This window comes from Falco rusticolus, chromosome 5, assembly GCF_015220075.1.
Source record: "Falco rusticolus isolate bFalRus1 chromosome 5, bFalRus1.pri, whole genome shotgun sequence".
Classification (NCBI taxonomy): Eukaryota; Metazoa; Chordata; class Aves; order Falconiformes; family Falconidae; genus Falco; species Falco rusticolus.
In genome coordinates this window covers 23,906,424-23,924,690 of record NC_051191.1, presented here as the reverse complement: position 1 = coordinate 23,924,690, position 18,267 = coordinate 23,906,424, and the positions used below count along the sequence as shown (strand labels likewise).

The 18,267-nt window shown below is 37.1% G+C and overlaps 1 protein-coding gene across 3 annotated transcripts in view; it reads right to left on the bottom strand.

Moving 5' to 3' along the window:
• UPF2 (UPF2 regulator of nonsense mediated mRNA decay) overlaps positions 1 to 18,267 on the bottom strand; it is a 68,075-nt gene that overhangs the window by 41,493 nt on the left and 8,315 nt on the right. For all 3 annotated transcript variants that reach the window (XM_037387453.1, XM_037387454.1, XM_037387455.1), the window contains exons 3-8: positions 16,793 to 17,572; positions 12,288 to 12,448; positions 11,090 to 11,287; positions 9,079 to 9,228; positions 3,832 to 3,935; positions 3,231 to 3,316 (exon numbers count right to left, since the gene is read on the bottom strand). In XM_037387453.1, the coding sequence (XP_037243350.1) occupies positions 3,231 to 3,316; positions 3,832 to 3,935; positions 9,079 to 9,228; positions 11,090 to 11,287; positions 12,288 to 12,448; positions 16,793 to 17,572 (1,479 nt within the window). The remainder of the gene's footprint in view (positions 1 to 3,230; positions 3,317 to 3,831; positions 3,936 to 9,078; positions 9,229 to 11,089; positions 11,288 to 12,287; positions 12,449 to 16,792; positions 17,573 to 18,267) is intronic.

The following is an 18,267-nucleotide window of genomic DNA, read 5'->3' as shown; positions in this document are numbered from 1 at the left end:
GTCCTTTTCTGTCAAGTTCAGGTTTCTGTCTTGAAGAATCCTGCATTTGTCCCAATCTATCCAACCCTAGGAGCAGCGAGAAAGCTCCCTGGCAACACTGCATAATGACTTCAACTTTACGGTGTCTGCCTTACTCCTCCTACATGAAACCAGTTTGTACTTTCTTGGTAAAACTGTTGTCCCTGCACATTTCCTAAAACTCTTTAAGATCTCTCAAGAGTAGAAACAGAACTGACTCGGTTATTGAAACACCTTATTACTGCTGCCAACATAATAGCTAGACTTGGACAGCATTATCTTACATGCTTGGAGACTAAATGCTTTGGAAAATATACTGGTTTATCTACACCCTATAAAGGACACTGTTCCTCTGAGTCTTTCACAAAAATACCCAAAACCTAAAACCCCCACAAAAAAAACCTCCTCCAGGACATAAACACAACAAGCTTTCTTCTCCCATGGTATCCCAGAAGGATATTGCACAAACTCCTGGAATTAGTAAAAACCAGTTGCAGCAACAATAACGGAAGGTAAAGACATACCATTGTGGCTCAATGAAGAGATAAATGAAGCAAAACCACTGTCAAAACATAGCATACAAACCTTCAAAGCAGTGTATTATATAATTTTCTAAGTCAATTTGTAGCATTTTATAGCAGCCATTAGTACTGTGTGCCATATACACAATTCCACAAGGATTATAAACGTTGATTTCAAGACAGAAAGCAGAACTGCTCCTTTACTAACTGCAGTAATAAAGCAAATCTAAATAATACGGATAGATTGCCATTTGAAGTCATCTGCATCTATGGGCAATTCAGCAGGTATTTTCAATGCAACTGTCTGTGGTTCAGAACAAGCAGCTCAGTCCACATCCTGTTTCTCCTGCTTAGTAGTCCAGGGACAGGCACCACTAATGCAGGCAAAAGAACAGGCAGATATACGCTACTGAACTTCAGATCTTACAGCTGGAAGATGGAGCATTAATTAGTCCAGTAGGTCTCTGAGCAGACAGCAGAAAAAGGTATTAAAATACCTTTTTGTACGTGGAATATTAATATTTCCTAATATTAACAATAATATTTATAATTAAAAAGCAACAGTGAGAAGATCAGCTGAGCCATTTCAGTATTAGTTCCAACTATTAGAGAATTGAACTGTCACGAAGATAGCAGCTTCTTGAGCCAACCACACCATCTATACTAGTCTACTAGTTCCTACAGAAAAATTAATCTTTTTAAAATTATTATAAAACACTTTTGTGGGATAATGAAACTACCACTGGGAGGACAGCAACAATGTGGAGACTATATATGTTTCTGGGAACTTACTGTGTTCCTAGTACAGCCTCATCAAAGACACATCTCCTTTTTTTAAGTACTACAATACACAAAAGAATTTAACTTTTGCTTTCATGGTATCTATGAAACCAAGCTGCTGGATTTACAAGCCATTATGATGTTGTTCTTTGAAAAAACCTCTTCCACTGGGGACAATGTCAACAAGTTCCTTCAGATCATTATCATCTAGCACACTGCAGTGGATTATGCAAAAAAAATAATGCATCTTCAAGGAGATTCTAAGAGTTAACAATCAATTTAACCTATCTGGAATCCACAGCACCAGAAAGAAATACAGAGCAGTAGTACAAATATTACTGTATGTTCACAGACCAGCCAACAAGCCCCTTTTAATTTTGCAAACATGGAAAATCCTCTATTATGGTAGAGCTGAAGACAATAATTTAAGTCATCCTGCTGATTTATATTGCTGCAGATGTCATAGACCATGAAAAAAAAAAGTTCTTCTCAAACTGTGTTCTGATGCATTTCATGATTACCAGCAGGCTGATAAATGGAAACATCATTTCCTCTACACCGTCATTCGGACTGAAGAGCACCTAGTTATGTCTAGCACAGAAGATATTCAGCTGCCTGCCTCCTCTATCAGTCATATTTCAGGCACAATCAGGCCTCTATCAAAGCCTCCAAAGACTGAGACGTCAAAACCTTAATTTTTAGAGAAAAGAATGCATAAGAGAATGGAAGATTATGTGTACTATCTAACTGCAAAACCTAGTATCAACATAAGAGTCAGGTTAATGGATACGGTCAGCAAACAAACCATTGCTTTATATACAGCTAAAAGAGCAGGGTTATTAGCACAGGAGATGCTTATTGCAGATGGAGTGTAGAAATAAGCTAGAATTAAGGTTGAAAACACAGTGTAGGAAGTGATTAAAAGGAAAACACCACAACAAAGTGTTTATTCAAAGCAGTAGTCTACACAAGTTTTGAGACAAAATGGACACTCAAACCATGTTTCTTCCCCCAGTGTTAAAAGGGAATGGAATCCAAGTGGTGTGAACTCTTAACAGGATATCCAAGATGTTGATGAAACACTTGAAACTAAAATCAGGATCAAAACAACCAGGAGAAACAAGGCAAGGTGGAGCTGGAAGAGCGACTCCTTCATAATTGCACCTATTTAAGTTACACCTATTAAAGGTGTAAGTTTACCAGAGAGCAGAGAAATATATTATTCTTCCAATGAATTTAACATTTTTATTTTAACATTTGCAATCATTTTGTAAGCAAGGCTCTTCCTGGAAGTGCAGGGACCTTGCTTACACAAAGAGAGACAAGGAAAAAGAGCAAAACTCTACACGGACAGAAGAGGCCAGGCTCAAACTATTCTACTTGCTTTCTCTAAACTGGATGGTGTGGAATCCTCTCCTGCTGCAGAAGATACAAGGCTATTATAACAACTATGTACTGTATCAGAATTAACGTACCACAGAAAATCCTCCTACCTAAACTACACTGTGCTCTAACTATTCACAGGTTCTTACATAAAGCGGTGCAAGTTCTCCTGAATTAAATATATTTTCCTTTTTTGATAGAAGGTAGGTTTTGTTGGTTTCATGGTTAAAAAAAAGTAATGAAAAGATTCACTATAAACACGCAAGTACCAGAAAACGGAAGTAATTATTAAAAGAATTTACACTGCTGTGGCAAAATATTGTGTGAATTGCTTCATCATGAATCCTAAATATTTCTTTGGGGCTCTAGCATAAATTGGTCCAGAAGTGCACATCAGTAATAAACAAATGCTACTTGGAACATACATTGGTTTTCAGTTACTTAAGCAGTTAAAAAATATACACATATATCATATGTTAAGTTAAATAACCAAAGGGTGGATCCAGCTTGTTCCAATTCAGTTCTTACCTCTGTCGAGGCACTATGAAAAGTGCTCGTACTAGTTTTCTTCTGTTCGCTTTTGTATTCATATTCATGCAAAAATCCATTGCTGCCTATAAAGAGAATAGTCAATACAGTACTTCACCTTTAATGGAGTAGGTTTTTTTAAAGCAATATAGCATGCTTTTCAAAAGCATCTTTTAGAGCTATTGCTGTTACATGCAGCTGCTTTAAAAATAACCAGAAAGAAAAATCTTCATTTTTGTCTAGAACTGACATAGCCAGAAAACACGTCCAGTTACAGGAATACAGACTGATTCTTTAAATGAACACAAGGACGAAAGCAGCTGTAGGTAGATGAAGAGTAATTTGTCAGGCAGTAATGGAGGAAAAAAGGAAAAAGTCAAGTCTACTTCCAAAACAAACACACATGTAAGAAAATGGCCAGACTAAATCAGTATCACATGGTATTTGGGCAATGGCTAAGTGAGAAAAAGAAAGTATTTCCTCCAGGTTAAAAATTAATTCAGCTACCGCTAAACTCCAAAACTTCAAATCTTTATTTCTGATCTATTTGATCTAGCATTATAGCTTTTAAGAGTGGAAAAAATGAAAACTATGACTATACCTTGTCTATGAGGTCTCTGTTGACACAGTTTGGAAGCTGCTGGAGAAAAGCATCTACTATAAGTTTTAAATGAGATCCAGTACTGGCTTCTTCATCCTCTTGTTCTAACAGAGTGAAATAAACAAGCAGCACACATCTTTAAGCTATGAAATATCATGATTTACAATCACATTCCCAAAACACAATGCATTTGTAATGATCAGTTAAACATTCATCCACAGATTCAAAAAAATAAGATACAAAGATGAATACAAAATTTCATTTTTTAATGCAAAAAAAAAATAAATCCATTAATTGTCCAGGCTGACAAAAGTCAGAAGTATCACCTTCAAAACCTGTATTTGTATTAATGAAGTTCCTTCCCTCCTAATTTATACTGTCAGCAGCATCATCAAATATATATTCCTAGAAAACTATGGTAACTTCTTGAGGTGATAAAAGGAGGACCACAAGAAAGCCCAAACATGAAGGAAAATAATACAGGAATGAAAAACCCCAAACACCTTAATGCAACTGAAGATTCTACTTTTTCATGTATGTTTGCTCTGCAGGAGGAATAGAATTTTTGATCAAAAATGTCCACTCAGATCATTCTTTCATCCGGTATGCTCTTGACATCTTTTCACTTGAGGCTCTAAAAGCTAGAGGCCAACCTAATTCCTTCAGCTTACAGAAACAAGAGTATAGAACCATAAAGCAACAAGAAGGGAGGGTTGATCATGTAGCAATTGCAAGGCAAGTGACAACTTGTTTTTCAAGCAAATGCTTCTGTGTAATTAGCAACATGGGGAGCAGTGACAGTGACCTGTATCTACTGACTGAGTCAATAACACTACTCAGGTAGAAGACTGCAGGCCAACTCTACCACTGAAATCCAGATTTTCTAACATTAACTGTAAAGATCTCACCAAACCAATCCCCCTAGTTACCCTCCAATTGGAAAACCGTAGTATGCCTCAAAAAATGTCCAGATTTTACTAGAGAGGCATTTAGTTTGCTCTATAGCACAACACAGGTCAAAACAATGAATTATAACACAAACACTCAGAAAGAACCCTTCCTCAGCCAAAGGAACACTAAAGAACACTACTTCCTGAAATAAGGATCATCATGAAGCTTGGTTTTCTTTCAGTTTGAGGATGTTCAGTAGTAACAGAAGTACCCAAGACGTATGTGAAAGGAAAACAGGCACAGACTTCAGAGGAGAATATGGTGGTGGTGGTCGAAATCACACTCAAATAAACTACAAAATACCCAACACCTGGTGAAGTCACTATGTCTTTACAGACTAAACAGTAAGAAAAACCAGCATGAGAACACCCATTCCTTTTTCAAGTTACTGAAAGGCAAAGAGATAACAAAGATGCTACACTGTAGGACTTTTTTTTTTCTTTTTCTTGTTTTTGTAAACTGCTAGGGGCAGGGGTTGAGCTTAGGTAGACAAATGCTAAGCATTGCTCCAAGGAACACTGCCAGATTCCCAGTCTTGAAGGTACTAGAGATTAAAGCAGACAACATTTCCTCCTCTCCGGCACAGGCAACTAGAAGTTGGAAGAACAAGAAAGAAGGGTTCATTAAGAAAGGCAGAAAAAAGGAAGGTGTTCCAGGTGGCTCAGACAAAAGACTACCACAAAGTTTTAAATGCTAATGGAACCCTGACTCTCATCATCCATCTAATCAGAGCTGGAGTTCACTAGGATGCATGCAACAGCTCAAGCCAGATAATTTTTACTAGCAAGTCTTGTTTTAAGGCATTTTTCCATCTAGGTATTTATAGGCACACTTCAGAACATTCTTTTATCTTCCCCTTTTTCCCTCAGAGCAATTAGTTGTCTCACCTCAATCTTCTACTCAAACTGACTCAATGCTCTTGAAATAAATTAAAAAAAATAAGTCTTTGACAATTCAGTCACTTTCCAAGACAATCTTTCAAGATGCCCCGCTACCACATTCGATCTCAACAGTTCCCAAATACAGCTATTCTTTCACTGGTCCTCTCCTTCACTGGAGGGCCACAGATATTCTTAAACCGTATTTCTAAGTATTTCTTTCTCATCGTAGTACACAGATAGTTTTGAAGTGGAAAGGCTCTTTTATAGTACCTGAATCAGGTTTGTGACTTAAGATAGAAAATTAAGAATTTTACAGTGACAGGAAATGAAACAGTCATGGCTTCCTTCTCTAAGGCAAATGACAATTCTAGGTATTTAATTCGTGCAAAAAAAATCACTCATTTCTTGATTTTCACCTTGATCCTCTTGAGTTCCACCGTTTCATCACCACCACATTTTTACAACGGCATTACCTCTTTTTAAATATTTACTACCAGTAGTTACGTGTAACAGTTACAGTTAGACTATTTGTGATAGTCTATCTGGGTGCAGATCAAATCATGCAGTATGATCACTGCAGAGACTGAAAGTAAATCTCTTTTCTTTTTAAACACCTTTATATTTAACCAAAAATGGATGCAACCCTGCAACTTCCAGGGAGCAGAACTGAGAAAGCATTAGAAGACACTAAGGACTTACTGAAGTCATTCTCCTGCAACGATCAGTATCAAACAATCTTCTACTTCAGCAACAACAGTTATTTGCCTTCCCCTCTCCCTACACACATACATTTTCTGAGAAAACCCTGGCTCCCTTATTGGCAACATCTTTTTTTTACTTTTTGCAAAACTCTAAACTTAGAGCAGTCTCTCTCCTAGAAAATCCACTCTGCCTGAAAGCTTCAGTCTACTTTGTACAGCATCACCCAGACAGTGGAAATAGAATTGCTTTTGTAATGCTAGTAGCTATTCCTCTGTAAGACAAATTTCTGTAATGAATCTGATGATGCAGGAGCCCTCACATTCAGATGGTATAAACCAACACCATAAGCAAATTGTTGGCTGGATCCCGCTCTCTGCACAACACTCAGGCATAGTATTAAAGATCTTGTTTGTTGAATCAAAGCCTCACTGAGGAATGTGTTCAGAAGCCAGTCTCACAACTCCAAAAAATATTTCTTAATGACTATTTTTAGATTTTTCTTCAATTCCTGCTTTTCTGATAGGTTTTCTGATAGATTGCTAGCTCTCTGAACAGTGTAGTAAAATTAAAAGGATTGACTTTGAGATTCCTGTGCATTCCTGTGCAACCTGCTCTAGGTGAACCTGCTTTAGCAGGGGTGTTGGACTAGGTGATCTCCAGAGGTCCCTTCCAACCCCAACCATTCTGTGATTCTGTGACTTAATACTTCCTTCTACACATCTTCTCTGCTGCTGAACAACCTTATAAAAACTGGTGCTAGATCAATATGTATTAACATCACTCTTCATGCTTCCAGTACCCTTCATGGCTTTCACCCTGTCCATTCCTTACTTAGCATCTTTGTCTTCATTCACACAGCTTCATTTTTACCATTTTACCTTCTCTCTTAAAAATAACCTCAAAACTCACTTCTTGCAGCATGTTTTCCGCCACTATTTTCAGCTCCAGTGCTATCTGCTCCCTTTCTCTTCCCTGAGCATATTGAAAACAAGAAAATTAAGATTCACTCAAAGTTAACACAATAGAGAAACAAAATAAATTAGCTGAATTCCTGGTAAGCAAATCTCTTCAACTAACTGCATCAACTTTCCTTTTACACGTCATATCTTAAATTTAGCTAACTATAGACTCCAACCAGGGCAGACCTGCTTTAAAAACATACACTTTGGAAAACTGCCTTGTCTGCCTCGTATTTGGATGGGGGAGAAAAGACTGAAGTGACAAGTGATGCAGAAGTAACAGAAGATATGCAGTGCCCACTGTCTGACTGGACTGTCTACCCCATTTATCCTGTTTTCCCCTCTGTAATTTACTTATTTCCTCTGTCAATGAAATCTACACCCCAAGTCATCACCTTACATCAGGCTAGACGGGGCTTTGAGCAATCTGATCTAGTTGAAGATGTCCCTGCTTATTGCAGGGCAGGCAGACTGCTTTAAAGGTCCCTTACAGCCTTTCCATCTTTCAGGAGGAGTCTGAAAAGATCTGGCTCTGGAGCTAACTTCTTTGAATCTGTGAGGTGTCACAGACCAGCATAGTCCCAAGATGAATTTCAGCTCATCTAACTTTAGGTACACGAGAGAGTCATCCAATTTAAAGATTGACATGCCCTAACCCATCCGTATTGCCACCTGAGAGAAACTTGCACTTTCAGTTGTTCAAGCTACTCAACGCCCGAACTGACAGATCCATTCATGAGCCTGATCAGATGAACCCATGCTTTAAACACTGATACACATGCGTTCGCCGGGGTCTGAACTTCTCTGCTTTCACTGTGAACCCCATGGCTTGAAGTTCTGGCTTTAACTTCCTAGCTTTTAAAGACCAATGCAGATTCAAGCAAGAGGATGATTAGATTATAAATTCACTAGATCAGGTAGGATTTTCACTTTTAAACCACAGAATCTCCAGCCAGTCAATTCTAGATGTGATTTTTCCCATACACACACACATTCTAAACACAGAACAAGTTTCCTGCTTCAGAAGTTAAAAGAATCTGCACTGGCCCTTGGAAATCCAAAGCAGCAAAACCGATGGGTCTTACCAACTGGGCTCAAAGAAAACTCCTCACTTGCTCCTTTATACAGCTCTCAATACCTGCTTTACCCCTATTTAGTACTACTGAAACAAAAACTTGCAATTCATAAGAAAAATTCTCAAGAATCATTTTGCTGCTGTTTCCCTTAGTAAAATTAACACAGCTAGATTTTCACAGATGCCATTTGCAGCCCTTTACGCATAATTAGAGGTTAGAATTCTTAAATACTGCTGTGTAAAGCTGTAACATCAAAAGAAAAGTCTTTAATGAATAACAAGACAGAAAGGCAGAGATGAATCATAGATTTCAAGGGAAGTTAAAAACAGAAAACAATTTATTAGTACCCTAAGCACATTTGATGAAAAAATCGTTTATGCATTGAAGTCTATATACTCCTTTCTAGTCACTTTTCAGACAACTGCCTCCACATTCTTTTTTAAAAGCTGTATGAGGGCAACAGTAACTTTCACTATATAAACCTCCATGTATTTTTCACTTGTAGCCAAATGTCTCGTTTTGATTGCATTTCTGACCACAATCCTAACGGTTTCTAGCAACTACTTTCATAACTAAATAAATCTCCCTGAAGTCACTCTACATACTGACTAAAAACCACCAAGCTCAAAAAATGCCACCAGGGAACACCAAAGAATTCCTAAAAACCATTCTTTTTACCTTGCTCATCAAGCAGCTTTTTTGTAAGATCTTCTGCCTCATCTCCACAGTCTAACTCCAGGGGATCATCATTAATATCCAGGTTCTCCAGCTCCAACTCCAAATCCTCACTCCCAGATGCTTCCTTGTTATCTTTGGCATCTTTTGAATCTATTTAAAAGTTCAGTAGAAATATTAAATTATTAAATATACACAGTCACGATTAGAATACAGGAAGACTCGCATTTTGTTAAGTGTCTTCATCTTGTTAAAAGGAAATGGGACAAAGAATACCCACTTCTTGAGACGACACTGTCTCATCTGTTGGGTCTCAGTGGTTTGATACCCTCCATGCAGCTTTAACCACACGCCTAAAAATTGTAAACGTTTACCTGCACTGGGGCCTGTAAAGGACTGCCAACAGTTTTTAGTGCTTTGGTTTGTTTCAAACTATACTTGGTACATCTTCATTGGATGACATGCATACATTGAAATGGAACAAGATTTCAGAAATGTAGCAATCTAAGTCCAAAAGCGCTTAAAATGTAATTGCCAGGCCATCACATGAAAGTACAAGCAAACAAAACGTGCATACTGGGAAGGTCAGGTAAAAAAACATCCTCCAAAAGCCTAGTAACCGAGTATTCACAAACAGTATTCAAAAAGAGCCAGTTTCAAAGATACTAATTCTAATGCCTGCACTGCATATTCTTCATAGCTCAACTGGTAACAAAATGGACAAAGCAAGGTAAGCAAAAGTGTTTTACGCAGACAAAGGGAAAAAAAAAAAAGCAAACAGCAGAACAGGAGGAAGATACTAAAGAAATCATGCGCTATGTAGAAGGTCAAATAAAAATCGTATTTTCCTTGAAAACAAATAATCTATGAATCTCTAGATGAAAATTCGGAAAGGAATCGCTAATATTTTTCTTGACAACACCACCAGTCCAGCATACAGCATTTTTCCAAGAGACTGCTATCTACATATTTTGCTATTCTTTCAGGCCTCCTTCAAACCTCACCTGCAGCCTACACATCATAAAAAAAAGTAATTTTCAAGGCAAATAACTTTATTAAAATACTTAAATTCTTCAAACAAAAATGTGACAACTTCTAAACAGTGCACACATCATATGGAAACAGCAGATTCACAAAGCAGGCAACCTGTTTAGAATGACAGATGAAATTAGTCTGGAATGGACCTTGGTGAGGTCTCCAGTTGAACCTTCTGCTCAGAGTGGCTGAGCACTCTATTCACATCAGATTTCTCTCACATTTTTTCCAGTTATCTTGAAAAATCCTTTAAGACAGAGATTCCAGTCTCCCTGGGCAAGCTGCTCCAACACCTAATTATCCTCACAGGGAAAGTTCAGAATTTAGAAATCAGAAAGAAGGCCATGGGCTATAAAGTTGAAATTCCATTAATACTCAGCCCTGACCTACTGCATGTGTATTAGAAAACCACGTGGCCTGTGTCTTTGCTGGCATTTCCTCAATGCCAGAACACTGCTCTTATCCAAAGATGCACCTTGTTACACTTTGAGCCAGCGATGGTGAATGTAATTTTCATCCTGTTATAACTGAAAGCCTACCAATGCCTGGCTGTGAACCTAGCGCTGCGTCAGAAATGAGGAACCACCCAGATCTTTAAATCTACTGGAATTTCGTACTGAGACAGTTAGCTACCATTAACAGTTTAGTGGAAAAAAACCAAAACGAACACTAACCATCTTTCAAAGAAGGTAAACTTTCAGGTTTCCCACAGAAAAGTTAATGTTTACTCACACTGCTTAATCTCCAATTATTTTAAATTTAAAATCCTATCACTATTACAATGCATTTACTTTTTTTTTCTTCCTTAATACCATACCCAGATATAACCCTTATCCCACAGTTTCTTCCCTAAAAATTCATCCAAACTGGTGTACTCTTCTGATCACCACAAATTATTTCATGAGACTCATTACTTCCATCAAATTTGTATACCTGTTGGACAAGATATGTTAAAAAACTACTCATCTAAGCGTTCTACCTCTTGATTCATCTTTGCCAGATTCCTTGTTCTGGGAACATTTTTCATTATCTTTAAACAAAATTGCTGGCACAAAAGCCTTTAAGTCAATGAGATTCTCATAGAAGTTTCTAGCATCTTCATCTTCCCAGATACCCCCTTCCAGGTCATATTCTCCAGGCTTTCCTGGTGTGAAAATATCAATACCAGGTCCATGTTCTGCAAAAAGAGTGAAACCGTAAGTTATTTGCACACATTTCTGATTTCCTAATGGTAGGCCCCTTGAAAGATTAAAAACAATACTTTTAGAAACACATTAATGCATTTATTACTACTACTGTTTTCACTTAAATATTGCAATGTATAAAGTGCTTTTAACAACCCAATCTTAATACTAGATACATCAGTAAGTTATCTTAAAATTGTAAATTTGACAATGATAGAAAACACAGACAGTATCAGCGTGAAAGTCAAATCAAGCAGCACATTATGTGGTAAATTAAAAGGAAAGCTGTAACAGACTAACTCCATTAGCATAAAAAGTAATCGCTTTGAGTATGATAAACTGTACCCCATTACAGTTTAAGAACAGAAGTTTAAAAAGAATAATTTAAATTTAGAGGCATTCAATAAATACAACTTTAAGCTCAAAATCAAGAGATAAGACTAAAGGTACAGTCATCATTTCAACAACATCTCTAAATCTAAAAATTTGAGATTAAGGCACTGAATAGCTCTGCCAGCTTAATGCTGCATTTCTCCTCAGGGGGCCAGAGAGCCACCTAGTGACTCACCCGGTTTAACAATATGTTCCAGCTCATAATATCATGACCCAAAATACACTTCAAACCCATTGTTGAACAATTTTAGATTTCAAAACTCTAACACAAAGTTCTTTAAATATTAAAAAATGCATTATATTAAATGGAATGGATTAGGTTAAAAACATTTTTAGTTTTCTATTTATTCCTGTGCTACTTGAAACAAATCTAAAGAGATAGTAAGTTACCATAACTACGTGGCATATACAATAGTTAAGGTTACATGAGGTTTAATTATATTGATTAAAAAGTGTATTATTCGGTTATATCCTTAAGGGGGAAAGCCTAAATAAAAAGAAATCAGTGGAAAGCAAACATCAGAAAGGGTTTGGTTAGCTTTCCCACCACATCCAAGTGAAATCCAGCATTCTGTTTACTTGCTTTAGAAGATGGCCTACCCTCAGGTGTTGGTTTCTCCTGGGGCAGGTCAGGCATATTTTCATCCAAAAGATCAGCTAGAGATTGAGAATTTGCCAACAGCTTCTGATATGACATTGCAAACTCCTCATATTGTTTGTGTCTGTCTTCACTCAGCTCTCCCTTGGAATGAAGAATGCGCCTATAAAAATCAAAGTAAGACCATTTCTTTCTTAAAATATATTTGAGCTATGCTGAACCACTACCAATGAGCAAAGCTAACCTTCCCTCTTCAAGGTAACTGTGAGAATTCTAGTTTAGATCACAATAGCAAAAGTTTGAGCAATTCTGGTTTTTTTCCAACCAACCATACAGAACTACTGATTTTGGTATCATTGCGGATAGTACAGTCAACAGAAGCTCTAACTTCAAAGTCCAAAGAGAAAGGCTAACTTATTTTTTTGCCATGATTATCCTGTTACAGTCTTGCACTATGAAAAGACTTCTGTGGTAAATTAAAACATTCAACTTACATGAAAGCTGGATAAAAGTTGCTTTGCATCTGTAACAATTGTTTGAACAATGTGGAAATATATTAAGTGGGCAATCATTGCCAGGAGGCTCAAAAAAGTTGCATGTTAAAACAAGTCCATTAACTCTCTAACAAACCAAGTTATGGCAAGACCATCAGTCCAAATTAAGAGCAGTTACATTTATTTTTTCATTTGCTCTTTGTTTTCTTTTATGAAACTATCCATACTTAAATTATCATTTGTAAAATTGAAATCTGTTGTCAAAAGCAACTTGCATTTGAAGGAACATAATCACTGCTTACAAGTACACAATAAAGCAGTTTCAGAATGATATGCAAAACAGTACAACTCAATGTTCTTTACCAAATTACAATTAAGACCATGTTGGATTTTAGACAAGACAAAAAAAATAATCAAGAACTTTCAGTAGTTTGAACCAAACATACAGAACAAAGTAGTCTCTGCTAGTACAAAGCTTGCCACAGAAGACTGATGAAAGACTGTCATTCTTGATTTTAAGTTAACTAAGAATAAGCTCATTGCTCATTAGCAATGTTCTAGTTTGTCCTCAGCTAGGGCTCCCGAGAAGTGCATTTTCCCCTCTGTGGCAGGGTCCACTCTGCATGAACCGTTCTTATATGGACAAGGCACAGTCAGTTCTTTACCAGTAAGGGACGCACTCTGGACCAACGGAGCTGTTTGGGGGCCTACCACAGCAAAGATACAAACGGACTCAGATCAAATGTGGACGTTCAAAGGGAAGCTGACAGAATGAGCTTGCCTTAGCAAGTTTCCAATTTGTTTTACAGTAATTTGGATAATGGTAGTAACATCAGACTGACTAGCTGTGACCACTGACAACACACCCTGCAATGAGATGAAAGAATCAGAAGATAAAAGTTTGAAAAAAGGTGCAATGTCATAATTCCTAAAGCAGGTTGTATCATTACATAATTAATAGGCTTTCATTAAGCAGTAAGTATACAATCATATTCTTGCCAAAATACCCTAACAATTTATGGCATAAAAATTCCAAAGCAGTCTAAGCAACATTGAGGGATATCAATCTTAGCTCTTCTCAGTTCCAGGTTAATTGTAAAATGAAAGTCATCTTTGTACACAACACATTCACAGGGTGAGCAACAAAATCCTTAATATCTGCTCAGAACCAAAACTTGACATAAATATCTTGCTAGAGGGCAAGAAGCAGTAACACTAGCAGAAGTTCTATTTCTTGTCCCTTTTACAAAACCACACATATATAACATGTATTACCTGCTCCTGCAAATTAGAGCAAAAAAAAAATATAATCACTGAAAATTTCTCAAGTGCAGTAGTTCAGTTTGGATTCAGGAAACATGTTAAGTGCCAATTCATAGCCTTTCCATAGAGACAGCTATCCATTAGGTACCTATTTTAAGTTTACAATATACCAGCAGTCTCAAACACGAGCACAGAAGCTCCGTGCTATTATTAAAAAACAAAAAAGCAAAGTGCTGTAACAACAGTACAGTAGCTCCAGTTCTTAGTTTCAGTTCCCAGAAGACAAGTATTAACAAATTCAGGCAAGCTAAAACCTACTAAGTAAACTTCTAAAAGCACAATTAATTTTTGAATACAATTAAAAGTATAGCACACAGCACTTATCTTACTTTATGTCTCTTCAGAATTTCATGAAGTCTCACAGCACAAGTTCAGCAGTTCTTAAAAACATCCTTAATTTAGATAAAAGAAGTTTCTTCTGTATCTAACTCTTGTTTTCGAAAACTCACGCTAGAATCTGGGAATCAAGTTGTTTCCTTCCAATGACCCAGCCTGCACAGATTTTCCTGTGCCCTTAGCTGGGTAACCAAACAACCTTCTACTTAAGGTAGTTTTCTTCATTATGCACTTGCAGAAAACCTTGTGTCTAATAATGTTTTAATTTTACTTAAATGATTCAGCAGGTAACACAGTATTAAAGCACTGTTAAGGTTAGTATATTAATTTCCAACTAACTCAACCAATCTGTACAGCTTGAGTTATGTCACACTCACTCTTCTGACACAGACAAATTCAAGAGGTATTTACCTGACAAACTATCATAACCTAAACATATGACACTATTGATGTACAAGAAGGAACAGTCTGCTGCCTGTTCACCTCATTGGTTCTGGAATAACAGTGGGAATAAAAGCTGTTGCTCTCTACAAAGTGGATCAGGTTTCAAATATAGACGACTTTTTTCTGGTAAGATCATTGCTTTTCTAAAAACAAAAAACCCCAAACAAACAGAAACAGAAAAAAACCCCACAAAACACAAAGCTACAACCTCCCTGCCCCCCCCAAAGAAAACCCAACCCAAAAGCAAGCAGCCAACCAACCACACAATCCCCTTTCCCAAAATCCACAATTTATGAAGATTTCTATAGTATTCACAGACTTCTTAGTACGAAAGTTTCTATCTTTGACTTCATGCCTTGCACCTCCATAGCATGCAAATGACAAGCACCTCTCTGTTGCAGACATGCTGTAAGCAAATAAAATTAAGCTGGAAAGTTTTTTGATGTCTTGTTTCTTTAACAAAACTTATTCCCCAACTTTTATTAAGCAGTTAAAATACACACTTTACAGTTCAGGTAAATAATAAACTTATTCCAGTGATAAATGATAGTTCTTCATATTTCTTCCCCAAAACAAAGCTTTGCACCCAAGTTCATAGGTGTAATTCAGATAATAAGGTGCATAAAGAGGTCTCTAGTCTGATCTACTCAAAGCAGGCTCAATGATGAGAACAGACCAGGCTGCTCAGAGCTCTATCCAGTCATTTTTATTTAAAGCATATTTCCCTTTCCCAGATCACTTATGTTCTTTCGTCTTCACAGTTTCTTAGCATTCTTCATATCTCTGGGATTTTTTTCACTTTATTTCCTATCATACAGTCTTTGTAACACTCACTCATTGAAATCCCAGAACCAATTGTAACTGTGAAAGTATAAAAGTTTATATTCATCAACTTTTAAAAAATAATAACTAATAGCACACTTTAAAGTAATAAGGTACTTCTGCAAGTTAACAGTAGTTCAAAAGTCAGTTTATAGTCCTGTGAAATAAAATGCCTAGCGGACCAAGACCTGGTGGGACTGCAGCACAATACCACCAGCACAATGGATCCAAGTTGAAAGCCTTGGTTTACGAACATCAAAATTTAATGTATTCTAAGCATACATTTGGCTCTGCATGTTCAGCCTCCTAGTCGAAACCTGTGCCTACACACAATAACACATTCATTTCTCTCTGCCTGAAGTGCTTCCAAAAGGTTTTAAAATGACTGCGTTTTAAGACCAGCAGCTGGGTTTAGGCTGTCTGCAATAATGACAACTCAGGATGCTCTGAAGAAAAGCAAACAATTACTAAACAATGTGAACATGGTAGAAATTAAATTATTCAGATTCCAATGCTGTGTATATCCAGACCCTTCAATATTAGTACTTCATATAGACATTTAAGAGGATTTGAATCAAATTGTCTATACCCTCCTACATTTTAATATATAAAATTTGCCCACATTAAAGTGTAAGGGATACCTTGTTAATCTAACCTAATTTTTCCTCCATACTGATAGGCTAAAAGAAAAAAGTAAACAAGCCAAAGCCATGGTGGCACATGCTCCATTAGGTGCATGTGGGTGGAAAGGGAGAAATCAGATTGTGCCAAAGGGAAAAGGACAGTACCAGCTGGGAAGGCAGCATTACTCTCAAGCTGCTAAGGGAGCATCACCAAAGTAACAGATTTAAGAGAATTAAAGCAAAAGGTAAACCTCTGTTTTCTTTAAAGATATGCAGAGTCTGTTTTGGTTTTGCTTTTTAAATATTCAGAGAATATCTAAAACTTTTTTTTCATAAATTGCAGAATATACTTATCGTCTACACATCACCAACAGGCTTTGTTTATAAATACTGCAACAAATCTAGGCATTTCATAAATAAAACTATTTTTTTCTCCATAAATAAAAAGCAACATTCAAGTGTCACCTGTTTTGTCTTTCAATATTTTGTAGCTCCCTGTGGTCCCTTTTCAGGTGTTTGGTCAAAGATGTAAAGTATTCCTTCAACAAATTCTGGAAAGGCTGTTGTTTCTCTGGGCTAATGATCTCACTAGGAGGAAAGCTCAGGTTAAACTTCTCTGCAACAGTTTTTACTTTCCTTGGTACCAAACCGGCAATGTCGTCTCCACAGTGCCGACAAAAGCTGATAACCACAGAAACATGGGTGTGGGATTCTCGATCAGCGTTAATAATATTTTTAAGCTGCTCATAGATTAAAGACAGACCTTCCTTGTCAGTGAAAATCCCAACTATTGTCAATTCTGCAATGAAACGCAAATCAGTTCTTAACTTGGTAATGTTGGGAGTCTTCTCTTCCTTCCTTGCTTCGAAATGTTTTTTCCAAGCCTGAAGTAATGAAGGAGCAAAATCAGCATAGCGCTGGTGAAAGAGAGAACACAAGTGCACAGCACAGTTCACATCTGATATTTTCAGTTTGGCTTCCACTATAGAAGCTACTGCTTCTGCAATGTATTTGCTTAAATTCAGGCTATTAAAGTCATGGGACAAGGAGTCCCTTTGTTGCTCTGTAATGGTTTTTAACTTCTTAACAAAAGCTGTGTTCTTCTTCAGACTAGAATCCAGTCTGCTGAAGAAGTTTTCCTCAGGGCGATTGTCTGGTGCATTCTGGTTTTTGCTGCGAAGCTCTTTTCTTGCCTGATGGCGCTCCCAAGCCTCCTGATGGAGCTGATGTGCTTCCTCTTTTTCCCTAAGAGAAATAAAAATTAGTCATTTTCTTACAGAACTTTAACCAGGTTAACAGTTCAAAGAAAAAAAAAAAAATCATAGTTGGAAACCCTCCAGTAGTTCTAACAAGTTAATCATAGAAAGCTGAAGCATCTGCTTCATAAACTCAGTTTAAACTTTTTGCTGCAAAAGGCAAGTACTACTTGTAACAAAATGAAATTTATCAAATGTTTCTATGCAGAACATATTAATCCCAACAGACTTCAAAAATATAAACCTAAAACTCCATTTACTCCCCAGGAAGAGATTACATTCTTACAGAAGAGGACAACCACCTTTCAATAGGTTACTGTATTACACAGTTAAGGGAAATCTTTTATTCCCAGACTACTGAAATTACACAGAAAATTTTAAATAGGTTAAATACATCTGTCCCAGCTAGAATCTGGCAATAACATTGCCTGAGTCTTAGGAAGTGACATATTTCAAACACAAGAACGTCTGAAATCTTGCCTTTATTGGTCTAAAGATGCCATCTTCGACACTGTAGTACCTTTTGATAACATGCTAAGAAACACTGTCTTGGTAGTACCACATTAAACCGCCAGCTTACATGCTAAGAGACTACAGCCATCCTTCACAGTACATTTGCTCCTGTTATGGTCTGTGGTCTGCTAGAGCCTGTTTTCCCAATTTTATGACGCTAACACTCCTCTA